This window comes from Cotesia glomerata, linkage group LG9 (genome assembly GCF_020080835.1).
Source record: "Cotesia glomerata isolate CgM1 linkage group LG9, MPM_Cglom_v2.3, whole genome shotgun sequence".
Classification (NCBI taxonomy): domain Eukaryota; kingdom Metazoa; phylum Arthropoda; class Insecta; order Hymenoptera; family Braconidae; genus Cotesia; species Cotesia glomerata.
The window spans coordinates 6,236,013-6,251,502 of NC_058166.1; the positions used below are offsets into that span (position 1 = coordinate 6,236,013).

Below are 15,490 nucleotides of genomic sequence, written 5' to 3' on the forward strand. Positions count from 1 at the left end.
AAAATTTTCCATAAATTTGAAATTGCTCGATTAGAGATTATTAGGTTGGCTAAGCTGAGGAATTGCTGAGATTCGACGCGCCTGTGTTGCCCCAAGCGGCCTCCCGATCAGAATGACAAGCTCGAGGTTAGAATAATTCATAAAAACGCGCCGAATTTGAAAAGAGTACAGGAATGCGTGGGAACTATTGTAGAATGCATGAGTGAGTGAGACTAGGCTATAGCGATCAGACGAGCCGCGAATTTCTACGAGCAATCGACGACCAACGCGACATCTGGCCACGAGGATGGAACGACGAGAACATTTGAACGGACCAATGACGATGGAGAGCAATAAAACACAAGTAGTTGAGGCTCCACCTGAACTCGTGAAAAAGAACTAAAAAGTGAATCGACCATTTATCGATCGCCCAGGGGAAGGAACGCAACCACGATTGACTACGGCCGGCTGGAAAATGCCGTGAGCGGCGTGCCGCGCAGATTTTTGAGTGCGCAGAAGTGAGAACACATGTTGTCGAGGAAGCAGCCATTGTAGGCCCCTTCTGATCTGGACGCCGTGACTGTGACATCGAGCAGTTATTATTTTGATTGTTATTTCTTTCTGTTGCCGGTTGATTTTGGATTTTTTTTTATTTTGTCGTGAGTTGAATACGAATAAGTTCGCTGAGCTTTTGTTGTTTTTTTTTGGACACTACGATCCCGAATACGCCATCGCCAAGACATCAACGCTTTTTTCCGTCAGTTTTGCTTTGCCGCCAACTTCGATCACCTAGCCAACATCGCCTGGAACGTTTACGGAAGCTACGGGGTGAGTCTGATCGCTAAATTTTAGCCCCAGGGTGTCATCACCGCGAATTTCGTCGTAATTGTCACGGTCTAATCCGTGGACAATAATTTCCTTTCGGAAATTTTTGATATAATTCAAGTTGCACGGAATTAAATAAATTCCATTCGAGATTTTGAGCTTTGACGACACTCTGAGGCACGGTACCGCTGAGTCGTGTGTATTTGTGTGTGTGACATTTTTGCCGAGATTATTTTTTTTGGCCTGTTACTTACCTCGAGCTTCAATTACCCGACAAATCGGATTACTAAAAATTATTTGAAGGACAAGTGAAATAAGTCGAATACTTTGCGTAGATTAATTTTTTTTGTATTTAATTTTCGATAGTGAATTTTTTTTTGTTTTGATTTGTTACTAGATCTTACGATTGGAAACCTGATTAAAAATTTTGCGATCGGAATTAACATTGTTTTTCTTTAAAATTCGTAAATAGATTGTGCGAATTGAATTAATTATTTGTTTTGAAATTTTGAATAAATTTTGCGAATTGAATTAATTATTTGTTTTGACAATTCGAATAAATTTTGCGAGATGAAGTAATTATTTGTTTTGAAATTTTGAATAAATGTTGCGAATTGAATTAATTATTTGTTTTGACAATTTGAATAAATTTTGCGAATTGAATTAATTATTTGTTTTGACAATTTGAATAAATTTTGCGAGATGAAGTAATTATTTGTTTTGAAATTTTGAATAAATTTTGCGAATTGAATTAATTATTTGTTTTGAAATTTTGAATAAATTTTGCGAATTGAATTAGTTATTTGTTTTGACAATTCGAATAAATTTTGCTAATTGAATTAATTATTTGTTTTGAAATTTTGAATAAATTTTGGGAGTTGAATTATTTATTCGTTTCGGAAATTGTTGAAGCATTTTGGCGAACCGACATTTTATTTATTTTGTTTGAAAGAAAGGGCTTTGTAATTTTTATTTTTGGTTACTCGAATTTCTTTCTAGAATTTGGTTTATTTTGAAATGTCGAATCATTGCTGTTTTAATTCCTAACTACAATTTACTGGAGTGAGGATATTTCAATTGAATTGTTGTTTTTGAAGACACAGTAGTAATTTTCACTCTTAACGATTTATTGACAAATACTAATTATTTATGTAAATTTACACACTTTTTGATATGCTTAAAATAATTATTGATTAATAAATAATTGATAAATTGTCGATAGATAGATAGTTGATATATTGTCGATTAATAGATAGTTGACATATTGTCGATAGATAGATAGTTGATATATTGTCGATATAGTTGTCTTGTGAGTAGATGACTGACTGAAGAATTTTGTTTTAAGTGATATAGTCAGAGGTTACAATTTGAGGAAATGAGGAAAGGGTCGATAGGTGTGGTAACGTTATTTGTGCAAAATTATTGGTAGTTGAAAATTGTAGGCGTAAAGAAATAATTTGAAGGTAGAGATAGTAAGTTAGAAAACAGCTGTTATGCACATGGTTGACAGAAAAATTTCCTCACAGATTAGAAAAAATATTCGTCGTCAGATGCAATAAAAAAGATAATAAAAAAAATAAACTCAAGGATACTCAATCCCTAAATTTACGATAGTATTTAAAATTTTAGGCTGAAAGGTTTAGCCTTAAATGAGATACAGCAAATTCTAAAGAGAAAACTATTTAAAAGAATATTCAATAGCTTAAAGAAAAGAAAATAGGCTTATGACCATAAACGGCCTAAAATTATTTTCTAATGCTAAAGTTTTTTTTTAATAATAAAAGTTTTAGTTAACAAATGTTCTTATAAATAAAATATGTTTAAAAATTAACAAATTATTTTTACTGCTAGACGAAACAATTGCGTTAGCACTAGTCTTGCGTTAGAATTATTTTTGCGTTAAATAATTTTTGTTATTAATGCGACATTGCCGACAGTATATATTTGTTGTTGAATAAACCGTTGTTGGATTAGAATTGCACGCCTCAATTATTTTTTTTAATTGTTGTTGCTCTGATTAACCGATCCTATCGTCCCATTTCGATTTCGTTGTTCGTCGATTGCCGTGATTCGATTTTTGAATCTCTTCAACACCGACCCGCCGCCCACGAAGATCCACCGCGAGATCGACCTGTGGAACATTGAGTTCCTGGCGCCCAACCAAATCTACGAACCAGGTAAGCCAATTTTTTTGGGTGACCTGATCCGGCCCTGTCGACGCCAGTGCCGGAAAAGGCATCACAAATTTTGGCACCCAACGTGGGGCACACGAAGAGATCTCGACGCGACGCGACTAAATTGCGTAGTCAAATTTTATTTTTTGTTCTGTCTCGTTTGTCACGGTTAAATTAATAAGTCGAAATGAGTTCAGACGACGAAGTCGGGGAAGAACCGACCCAAATACACGGACGGGACCGCGCAAACGACGATGTTGGTCCCACTGATCCACCACCCCGACAGAGTCCTATCCCGCCGGCTCGATCATTAACGCCACCTCCGGGTAGCTCGAGGCAATGCCCTCCCCGAACTGAAACCGACACTATTGTGACCGAGCGACGACGACTTACGGCTGAACGACTTCGAATTCAGGCCGAAGTCACCGAATTAGAGCGCCAGACGCTAGAATTAAGCGCTCTGGAGCAGACGATGCGCACAGTTGACCAAACTGGGTCAATTTCAACAAATCAAACCATAAATGAGTCGGACGAATGGGTTTACGCCCTTAATGCGCTACAGGTTAGCGAAATGCTTGTGACCCTCAATGCGAACCCCCTCGGGTCATCTGACGTACTGCGCGACCGACTCTTACCTGCGTTAAAACGCAATATCGACCCAGACACGATCTGGACCCTCGAAGACCAGCCGATTACGCGATTTTCGAGTGAAATCGCCGACAAAGGGGCACATCACCGTATTGATTTGCCGCCTTACTGCTCGGGAGCAGCGACAACGACAATGACGACCACCACGACGATTACAACGATGGCAAGCCGTATATTATCGATCGACACGACACCTACGAGTACTGAGAAGTACTTATTGACTGAATCGCGACCCCGCATGTCGACGGGCCTGCCACATAAGCGCACGCGACCCATTCCGAGCCCACGAACCATGCGAAGTCCGACGCATGTACGATTCCCGCCCACTGCGAACTCCACGATGAGTCAGGTGAATCATCAGGCTCATCAACCTGGATGTTCCCCTATCCCGGGAGACAATCATGAAACAGACAGTCGTAATGGTCTTTCGCGTACTGGGAGTGCTCATTATCAGCCTGCCATGTACGAACGAGTGTCCAAATGGAACTTGAAGTTCTCGGGACAAGACTCGTCAAGACTTGAACCGTTTTTGCGACGCCTGGAGGAATGCCAGGTGACCTGTGGTCTTAATGACGCCGATGTATTGGCTGTTATGCCATTAGTCCTCACAGGAGCAGCCAAGACGTGGTGGACCCATATGAAAGGGGCCATTGACTCGTACGACGTCTTGTGTAACGCTCTTCGTGAACGTTTTGGCGAACCCGACCTCGAATGCCGTCTTCTAGGCGAGGTCGTGAATCGTACCCAGGGTCCTCTGGAGTCAGGTTTGGATTACCTGGACTCCATCCTGGCGATGTGGGCACTGGTAAATGAGCCTTTGCCGTTACGCCTCCAACTGAACTTCGCGTTCAACAATCTTCGTTCGGAGTATCACGCCGTGATACATCGTGAAGATTTTTCGACGGTTGGCGAGCTTTATCGACTTGTTCGCGACTTTGATCGACCCCGACGTCGTATGCAGCCTCGTATCCCGGTTTCACCAAACGAGAGCGTAATGCCGGAGCTGGCGTATCAACCGGATCGGTATACGTCACGCGTCCCAGTTAAGACGACTAAACCGCAAGTGGCGGCCATTGATGACGCTTCGTCACCGTCGAAACCACCGAAATCGCCACGTTCGTCCCGTAAGGCGAGGAAACAGTCTCCAACGCCGGTTGTTCAGCAACAACCTGTAGCACAGGCCCCGCCATCGCAGCCTGTGGCTGCTTTGAATGCGTCGGCGACCACTTTCGTGCCACGTGACAGAACTGGGCAACCTCGACCATTCTCGATCAACCCTGCTCTACGAGGGTGCTGTTTCAATTGTGGCCAACCAGGTCACTTACGAACAGCCTGTCCGAGCCCGCCCCGAACCGGTTACTGCTGGACTTGTGGTTCAGCAGATTGTACGACAGTGGGGTGCCCTGGTTGCACCCGCTGGCAACAACGTCGGGCTGCGTCGCCGGGAAACGCTCCCCGGGGACAGCAGTAAACGATCCACCGCTGGTCTCCGTCGAAATTGGGATCGAAATTCCGGTTAAAGAGGTTGCCGCTGCGGCTGCTTTGCCTCTACCGGACATCTTCGACATCGATATCGAGCCTTTCGGCCCGACGAACCAGATTTCCGACTCGAAAACCCCGAACCCTACGTACATCGACCCGTAATCGACCCGAACGATCATTTACGACCATTACATCAATGCAATGTATGCGCATCGACCGAACAGCTATGGCGCTGTCGGCAGTGTAAGAACGCATATTATTGCTCGAAAGAACACCAAGCCGAGGATTGGCCTGTTCACCATTTCATTTGTGCACCGCCCGACGAACGAACCCGAATACTACGAGAACTTGCCGAGGAAGTTTGTCCGACAAAGACTGACGGGTATGATCGACGACCGTTCGTGAACGTTCAAATTGGAGAACGCACGATTAAAAGCGCTGCTAGATACCGGAGCTTCAGTGACTTGTATCAAGGAAGTCGACGAGCTTAATTGGATCTACGGATTAGGCGCTCGCGTCCGACCAACGACCAAAACGACCGCTGCCGTGGCTGATGGATCAGTCATGGCGATACACGCTCTAGTCACGTTACCGCTCGTGATTAATGACGAGATGCGACCCGTCGAAGTTCGAGTAATCCCGAAACTTAATTACGACATGATTCTCGGCATGGATGCCATTGCTGCCTTCGAGATCTGTTACGATGGACAGACTGGACGCTGGTGGACGAAACGAACCGACGAGATTTATGATTGGAACTCGAAAACGTACCTCGACGAAGAAGACGTCGCGGCAATTGTCGAAATTACGCCAGAGCAACAAAGTGCTCTCGATGAATTGCTCGCTCGTAAACTGCCATCAGTGAAATACTCTGGCGAAACGACGTTTACGAGCTTGATGACGCATAAGATTGACGTACAAGGTCACGACCCGATTCGACAACGCAATTACCCGACGTCACCGATTATTGAGTCCGAGATGTGCCGCCAAGTAGACGAACTGCTTGCTGCGGGTATTATTGAACCATCGACAAGCGCCTGGTGCAATCCGGTAATCATGGTAAAGAAAGCAACCGGCGAATATCGAATGTGCTTGGACTTTCGACGACCAAATGCCATTTCGAAACCATGTGCGTACCCGTTGCCGTTAATGACTTGGATTCTCGACCAGCTGAGTGGTGCGAAATTTATCTCCAAGATCGACTTAAAGCACGCGTATCACCAAGTCAAATTGGATCCAACGAGTCGAGAATATACCGCCTTTTGTGTCCCAGGCCGTGGAATGTTTCAATACGTCGGAATGCCGTTCGGATTAGCTGGGGCGCCACCTCACTTTCAACGACTTATCGATACGATGTTGGGACAACGACGTGGACTCAAGGTCTTTGGCTATTTGGACGATTTGATTGTCGTCACGGAAACCTTCGAAGAGCACCTGGAAGCTCTGGACGAAATATTCGACGCCCTAAAAGACGCGAACCTAAAAATCAACGTTGATAAATGCGAATTGTGCACGGACGAGGTCCGCTATCTGGGTTACCGCGTCAACGAGCAGGGCCTGCTCGTTGACCCAGATCGGGTAAAACCGATGCTGGACTTCCCGAGACCGACGAACATGAAACAGGTACGACGTTTCCTTGGGATGGCGTCATGGTATCGACGTTTCATCCCCGACTTTGCGACCATTGCCGAGCCGTTGACGAGATTGACGAGTAAGAAAGTCCGTTGGTCTTGGACTGCCGAGCAAGACGTCGCATTTGAAGCCTTGAAAGTAGCTCTGGCCACGGCTCCAGTCCTGGCGTGTCCCGATTACTCAAAGACTTTCGTTTTGCAGACTGACGCCAGCGCGACTGGTTTAGGTGCTGTCCTAACGCAAGAATACGAGGATGGCGAGAAAGTCGTGGCGTACGCGAGTCGAATCATGAATAAGGCCGAAAGGAATTATTCTGCGACCGAACGAGAATGCTTAGCCGTTTTATGGGCCTGCGAACATTTCTGCCGATATTTAGAGAGTTATCGATTCAAGGTGATCACAGATCACAGCAGTCTGCGTTGGCTGCGTGATTTGAAAGGTAAGACGCCCCGATTGAGCCGATGGGCGATGCGATTGGCCGAATATCAGTTCCCAATCGAATATCGTAAAGGCTCCTTGAACGATGTACCCGATGCCTTATCCCGAATGTTCGAGAGCGACGAATTCGAACCCGACGATGACATCTGCGTAATTGACGATGAGCCTGAACCTGATGACGTACCAGTTGCTGAGTTGGTTGACGACTGGTATACACGACGCAAACGAGACGTACTGAACAACCCGAATCGATGGAAAGGTTGGCGAGTCGAGGAGGACCGCTTATATCGCTTCAAGCCGAATCGAATGATCGCACAGGTCGTCGAGGACCTGGACGCCTGGAAATTAGTTCCACCAAAAGCCGCTCATTGGGGAATCATCGCCGAAAATCACGACCCACCCGAGGCTGGCCATTTAGGAGTCGAGAAAACGGCTAGTCGAGTCGCAATTGACTACTATTGGCCTGGAATGGACGAAGACGTGCGTAAGTACGTCGCGGAATGTTCAACATGTCAAACGTCGAAGGTTTCGCAACAACCACCCGCGGGACTAATGTGCCGACGAACAGTCCACACGCCCTGGACTGTCGTTGCAGCTGATTGCATGGAATTCCCAGCTAGTAAGAATCAGTTCAAATACATGATCGTGTTCCAAGACTTGTTTACCAAGTGGGTCGAGCTATGTCCGATTAGGAAAGCTGATGGACCGACGATCATTCGCGAATTTGATAGGTCAATCGTACATCGTTTCCGTTGCCCCGAAGTGTTATTAACCGACAATGGCACTGAATTTGCGAACAAATTGATGGAGGAAGTTGCGCGCGCGTATGGAATTCATCATTTCCGAACACCGCCGTATCATGCCCAAGCGAACCCGGTCGAACGCGTCAATCGAGTCCTGAAAACGATGATAATTTCCTATGTCGATTTGGACCACCGACTTTGGGACGAACATGTCCATGAATTTCGACACGCGTATAATACCGCTGTGTACAGCTCGTCACACGTCTCTCCGGCCATGCTGAACTATGGCTGGCAACCTAGACCGCCGAAATACTATCGAAAATTGATCGAAGGTGACGTCGACATTCCGATTCCCGACACTACGGCGTGGGAAAACCGCTTGACGCGACTGACCCAACTACACGACCTGGTAGCCGATAATTTAGGACGTAGTTTCGAACGCCAAGCTCGTTATTATAATCGGCATCATCGAGATGAGCGCTTTGCCGTCGGTGATGTCGTCCGAGTAAGACAACATGTGTTGTCCCGAGGTGTCGATCGTTTCTCGTCGAAACTCACGCGTAAATATTCCGAAGAAACGTATACGGTTGCTAAGGTTATCTCACCTGTTGTATACGAATTAGTGGATCAAAATGGCCGATCAACTGGTCGCCAACATGTCAAAGCGTTGCGACTCGTACGCTTACCGTCGAACGCCGCTGACTCTGACGATTAAAAAAAAAAAAAAAAAAAAAAAAAAAAAAAATTGAAGCTCGAGGACCCCTGTAATTGTATTATTGTCGCATGTTTATGTGTGTGATTGTACCTCCTTACAGGATGTCCAACTACGATACTGGGATGTACGCCCAGCTCGTTGGGTGGGCCGCTGAATACCACCCGGAGGCGGTAGAGACGTTGCTGGAGGTCGCGGAGCAGCACTATCGACGCCTCCGAATTGCACCATGCCACACCTCACGTGCTCGTTTCTGGGCCACATTGAGAGCGTGGTGGTATGCCTCACAAAAGCCAAGCACCATACCAGCAATTTCGCTGATGTGGCGCTGCTCTCGCTGTAAGGTGGCCATCGCCAGCCCGGGCCAATGCCAACTACGTGCGAAGCAGGTACTGGAGCGCCATCTTCGACCCATCCAGCAGGTGGAATACGCGATTGAGTTGCTGAGCCGTAACACGCCGCCGACGTTGGTGCCGAAGGTGTCACGCGAACTGTCACGGACGCGAGCGATGGCACTTGCCGAGAAGCTGCGTGACGACCCCGACCGTCCACCCATTCGGCACGCAGGCTGCTGGAACTGTGCCCTGAGTCACCCGATGGCGGACTGCCCTTTCCCACGAGGGACGTTTTGTGCCCATTGCGGCCACCAGGGGTTTTATTTCGAGGAGTGTCCACGTTGCAAACCCGGATTGTTTGGTTTGCCTCCGTGAACCACCGATTCCCGCCACGGGCGTCATTAGCCATTGCCGAGGAGGCGCTGGTAGCCGATACGTCGGCTAAAGATTTTTTTTTGTTGTTTGTTTTTTTTTACTACGCCGTTGCGTTCCTTTTGTTTATAGTCGCTGCCGCGACTTGGTATTAGTAGTTTAAGTGAACGTGCCGCAGAGCGGAGTAACTATATTGTATTTTATAATAAATTTGTCAGTTATGACATAATTTCGATCCTTAATTGTGTTGCATCCTATCTTCGTATTCAGGTGAAGGGACCAATGGTACCGATTCAGCGATCCTTGTGGCTCCCAGTCGACGTCTGGGGGAGGGTGTTGTGACATGGAAAATTTTCCATAAATTTGAAATTGCTCGATTAGAGATTATTAGGTTGGCTAAGCTGAGGAATTGCTGAGATTCGACGCGCCTGTGTCGCCCCAAGCGGCCTCCCGATCAGAATGACAAGCTCGAGGTAAGAATAATTCATGAAAACGCGCCGAATTTGAAAAGAGTACAGGAATGCGTGGGAACTATTGTAGAATGCATGAGTGAGTGAGACTAGGCTATAGCGATCAGACGAGCCGCGAATTTCTACGAGCAATCGACGACCAACGCGACATCTGGCCACGAGGATGGAACGACGAGAACATTTGAACGGACCAATGACGATGGAGAGCAATAAAACACAAGTAGTTGAGGCTCCACCTGAACTCGTGAAAAAGAACTAAAAAGTGAATCGACCAATCATCGATCGCCCAGGGGAAGGAACGCAACCACGATTGACTACGGCCGGCTGGAAAATGCCGTGAGCGGCGTGCCGCGCAGATTTTTGAGTGCGCAGAAGTGAGAACACATGTTGTCGAGGAAGCAGCCATTGTAGGCCCCTTCTGATCTGGACGCCGTGACTGTGACATCGAGCAGTTATTATTTTGATTGTTATTTCTTTCTGTTGCCGGTTGATTTTGGATTTTTTTTTATTTTGTCGTGAGTTGAATACGAATAAGTTCGCTGAGCTTTTGTTGTTTTTTTTTGGACACTACGATCCCGAATACGCCATCGCCGAGACATCAACGCTTTTTTCCGTCAGTTTTGCTTTGCCGCCAACTTCGATCACCTAGCCAACATCGCCTGGAACGTTTACGGAAGCTACGGGGTGAGTCTGATCGCTAAATTTTAGCCCCAGGGTGTCATCACCGCGAATTTCGTCGTAATTGTCACGGTCTAATCCGTGGACAATAATTTCCTTTCGGAAATTTTTGATATAATTCAAGTTGCACGGAATTAAATAAATTCCATTCGAGATTTTGAGCTTTGACGACACTCTGAGGCACGGTACCGCTGAGTCGTGTGTATTTGTGTGTGTGACATTTTTGCCGAGATTAATTTTTTTTTGGCCTGTTACTTACCTCGAGCTTCAATTACCCGACAAATCGGATTACTAAAAATTATTTGAAGGACATGTGAAATAAGTCGAATACTTTGCGTAGATTAATTTTTTTTTGTATTTAATTTTCGATAGTGAATTTTTTTTTGTTTTGATTTGTTACTAGATCTTACGATTGGAAACCTGATTAAAAATTTTGCGATCGGAATTAACATTGTTTTTCTTTAAAATTCGTAAATAGATTGTGCGAATTGAATTAATTATTTGTTTTGAAATTTTGAATAAATTTTGCGAATTGAATTAATTATTTGTTTTGACAATTCGAATAAATTTTGCGAGATGAAGTAATTATTTGTTTTGAAATTTTGAATAAATGTTGCGAATTGAATTAATTATTTGTTTTGACAATTTGAATAAATTTTGCGAATTTAATTAATTATTTGTTTTGACAATTTGAATAAATTTTGCGAATTGAATTAATTATTTGTTTTGAAATTTTGAATAAATTTTGCGAATTGAATTAATTATTTGTTTTGACAATTCGAATAAATTTTGCTAATTGAATGAATTATTTGTTTTGAAATTTTGAATAAATTTTGCGAGTTGAATTATTTATTCGTTTCGGAAATTGTTGAAGCATTTTGGCGAACCGACATTTTATTTATTTTGTTTGAAAGAAAGGGCTTTGTAATTTTTATTTTTGGTTACTCGAATTTCTTTCTAGAATTTGGTTTATTTTGAAATGTCGAATCATTGCGTTAGCACTAGTCTTGCGTTAGAATTATTTTTGCGTTAAATAATTTTTGTTATTAATGCGACATTGCCGACAGTATATATTTGTTGTTGAATAAACCGTTGTTGGATTAGAATTGCACGCCTCAATTATATTTTTTAATTGTTGTTGCTCTGATTAACCGATCCTATCATCTCATTTCGATTTCTTTGTTCGTCGATTGCCGTGATTCGATTTTTGAATCTCTTCAACACCGACCCGCCGCCCACGAAGATCCACCGCGAGATCGACCTGTGGAACATTGAATTCCTGGCGCCCAACCAAATCTACGAACCAGGTAAGCCAATTTTTTTGGGTGACCTGATCCGGCCCTGTCGACGCCAGTGCCGGAAAAGGCATCACAATATCTACGTATATATCTACGGATATATCTACGGATATATCTGCGGATATATCTACGGATATATCTACGGATATATCTAAGGATATATCTACGGATATATCCACGAATACATACTGGAAAATATACTGAAATACAAATTGAAATATATTTAAAAATATATCCTTAAATATGTAAGATTATATATTATTTGATAATACTTCTGGTATTTATTTATACTAGACTGTATCCATTTTTGCGATAATTCGATACATTGATGTATAAAATATATTTTAATACAAATTTTTCTACTAATATATAATTATATTTTACCGCGAGTGAATGCTCATATAACAGCGCATATATCTAAATCAGAAATTGATGTCAAATAAAATACTACAATAAAATTGTTTTAATTTTTTTTTTTATTCTATATATTAAATTAATAAGAAAATCTATGTTTCTACGTATAAAAGTGATGGTTTGTAACTCTCAAATTGTTAACAACTTTCAACAAAAATTTTAAAATTAAGTTGTACTTATAAAAAACGATGAGTATTATTAACTAAATAATTTTAATTATTTTTTTTCAATAATGAATATCATAAAAAAAAATCAAGTTTATAAAAATATCAAAAGTTGTAAAAAGATTATTAAATTAAAATATTATTAATCTTCATCATTATACGTTGAATTCTTTTTTTTCTAGAATAAAAAAGTTTGTAAAATTAATTTTTTTTTAAACCAACATTACAACTCTTTAACGCATACTTACATTTGTTTCTTTACTTTTTTTTTCGTTTCTCAATCTACCACATTTATTATTAATCGCTGTACCAAAAGGACCTTCTTTAAAATCACCGTGACGTTTCTTGACTGCTTCTGTAATGTATATGTTATTATTATTGTAGTATTTATAAATTTAAAAATTAAGTATTAATTTTTACTTCTTAAGTAAAGCATAATTTTTTCAATATTTCTTACTAACAATGTTATTTAACTAATTAAAACTGTCTTTCAAAATAATAATTTTAAATAAACTAGACTCTATGCTATTTGTTAGAAACATATTTTAAAAATGAAAGCCATAAAATACATTACATTTTGCAGTTGTCTTAATTGAAAATATGCTAACGTTCGTTATTGTCTGTGACATGTAAATAGTTCAAAATTTTTAAATTGTCTTGTGAACTAAAAATTAATTTTATATTTTTATTAAAATTATTAGAATAAAAAAAAAGGTGTGTGTGCGATTCACACACGATAGAAGTGAAACTTCAGTGAATCGACAAAAGAATGAGATGAATATTTATAACAAGGGTAGGATAATTACAAAGTTTAATTGTTCAAAAATGAAAGTATTTTGATTAATTTTAAAAGATATTTTATATTTTATTTAACATATGTTACATAATCTATTACTCAAGTTCCATATTTTCAGTTTCAACAAATGATACAAGAGGCTTATGATAACTAAAATACGATACAAATATTTTAGTTTCAATTTGGTTGATATATCTTTGGAACACTGCATCTATTACCGTTTTTGATCTTGTAGTTGATTGAGTGCGATTGTTACACATTTTTAAATAAAATGTTGTATCGAGAAACTCAATCAAAGGAAGCGCTGTATCTGATGCAAAATTTATGTTAAAATCCCCACTTAAAATCATCGGAATTTTATCATAATTCTTTTTGAGAATTCGCGATACCTTTGGGGTATATTTGATCAAATTTTCATGTATAAATTCAATAACTGATTTTATTGATTGGTTGGGAAAGATGTAAATTGCTACGATCAAAATTAAATCTCCTTGGTCATTTCTGCTCTCACAGGCACATATTTCTCCAACTTTCGAAAGCTGAACAGACAATGATTCTAGCTGTTGTGCATTGAGATCCATTTGTGGCGTAACAACACGGGCTCCATCATTTACGTTGTGATAAATTGCTACTCCGCCTGCCCTCGTACGTGGTCTTTTGTAATTAACAACAATATTAAAATTTGGAATGTCTACAATATCTCCATTATTCATCCATGTCTCCGAAAGAATTAAAAAATTTGACGATGACACTATATTGTCATGTTGCAGATCTTGTACATGAGCTCGTAAGCTTTCCTTTTCTAAGACATCCCTTTTCTTTTATTTAAGAAATCATATAAAACATTTGTAATTGTCTCAAGTCGATTCAAGTTCAGCCTTCGAAATTCATGTTGTAGATCAATTGTAGATACTGACGCTCTTCGGTCTGAAAAACATTGATATATTAGTTTATACTTAAAACAGGATTAAAAAATATTTACACTTACCATTTATTACATCAGTCACATTGACACTTATATCTGAACATCTATTTTGATTGTTCAATAATTGTTTTTTACGTGCACGAAACTCGCGACTACGTTCTGTTGAACTTTTTGCTGAATTTTTTTTCATTTTAATTTCATTTTTTTTGCGTCGATATTGACGACACATTTCGGCATTAGTTTTCGGCATTTTATAAAATTTATTATTTAGTACAAGATATAAAAATACTCACAAACAGTTAAATAATAACACACCACGCTATCTTACTAAAACGCTGTAATACGCAGCCGCATACAGTGTACAGTAAGCTCACGTAGTTTTCACATGCACTACACACGTTAAATGCTCAAATACAAGCACGTATTAAACAGTGTGCAATATACATACACACTGACATCTGCTCTCTCGCTCTGGCTCACAAATTACAGGCGACTATGCTTAGAAGACGGGAGTGGGGACGCTACGAAGTATGGCATAAAGAGGAGAGACCGATAATATACAAATTGTATGTATATTTCTGTCTCATTCTTTCCCCTGGCTTCATCCTACACATTTTTGTATTTGTGTCTCTTACCTGTCGTTTTTTCGTTGCATCCGGTTTGAAATCACAACGATTCTAAAGAAGTTTCACTTCAAAAATAAATTTTTTCATTCACATTGCATTAAAGATGTATCAAATTATAAATACATATTAAATGATTGTGTTACCTTTAATAGCATCAATAATATTTGAATCAAGAGCTTCGTACAACTGAGCCTTTTTTTCGGTATTCTTCGATTTACCGCCTTTATAATTACTTTTGAAGTGAAACTTCTTTAGAATCGTTGTGATTTCAAACCGGATGCAACGAAAAAACGACAGGTAAGAGACACAAATACAAAAATGTGTAGGATGAAGCCAGGGGAAAGAATGAGACAGAAATATACATACAATTTGTATATTATCGGTCTCTCCTCTTTATGCCATACTTCGTAGCGTCCCCACTCCCGTCTTCTAAGCATAGTCGCCTGTAATTTGTGAGCCAGAGCGAGAGAGCAGATGTCAGTGTGTATGTATATTGCACACTGTTTAATACGTGCTTGTATTTGAGCATTTAACGTGTGTAGTGCATGTGAAAACTACGTGAGCTTACTGTACACTGTATGCGGCTGCGTATTACAGCGTTTTAGTAAGATAGCGTGGTGTGTTATTATTTAACTGTTTGTGAGTATTTTTATATCTTGTACTAAATAATAAATTTTATAAAATGCCGAAAACTAATGCCGAAATGTGTCGTCAATATCGACGCAAAAAAAATGAAATTAAAATGAAAAAAAATTCAGCAAAAAGTTCAACAGAACGTA

At 41.0% G+C, this 15,490-nt stretch overlaps 1 protein-coding gene across 1 annotated transcript; it reads left to right on the forward strand.

Moving 5' to 3' along the window:
* Window positions 1-418: 418 nt before the first annotated feature.
* LOC123271516 lies at window positions 419-9,569 on the forward strand. The gene is made up of 2 exons (XM_044737862.1): window positions 419-807; window positions 8,737-9,569. Exon 2 carries the CDS (start codon window positions 8,738-8,740, stop codon window positions 9,341-9,343), a length of 606 nt encoding a protein of 201 aa, XP_044593797.1. The 5' UTR covers window positions 419-807; window position 8,737; the 3' UTR covers window positions 9,344-9,569.
* Window positions 9,570-15,490: the final 5,921 nt, after the last annotated feature.

Coding starts and splice junctions, on each gene's coding strand:
- LOC123271516 (XM_044737862.1), top strand. CDS start 8,738: ATGTCCAACTACGATACTGGGATGTACGCCCAGCTCGTTGGGTGGGCC.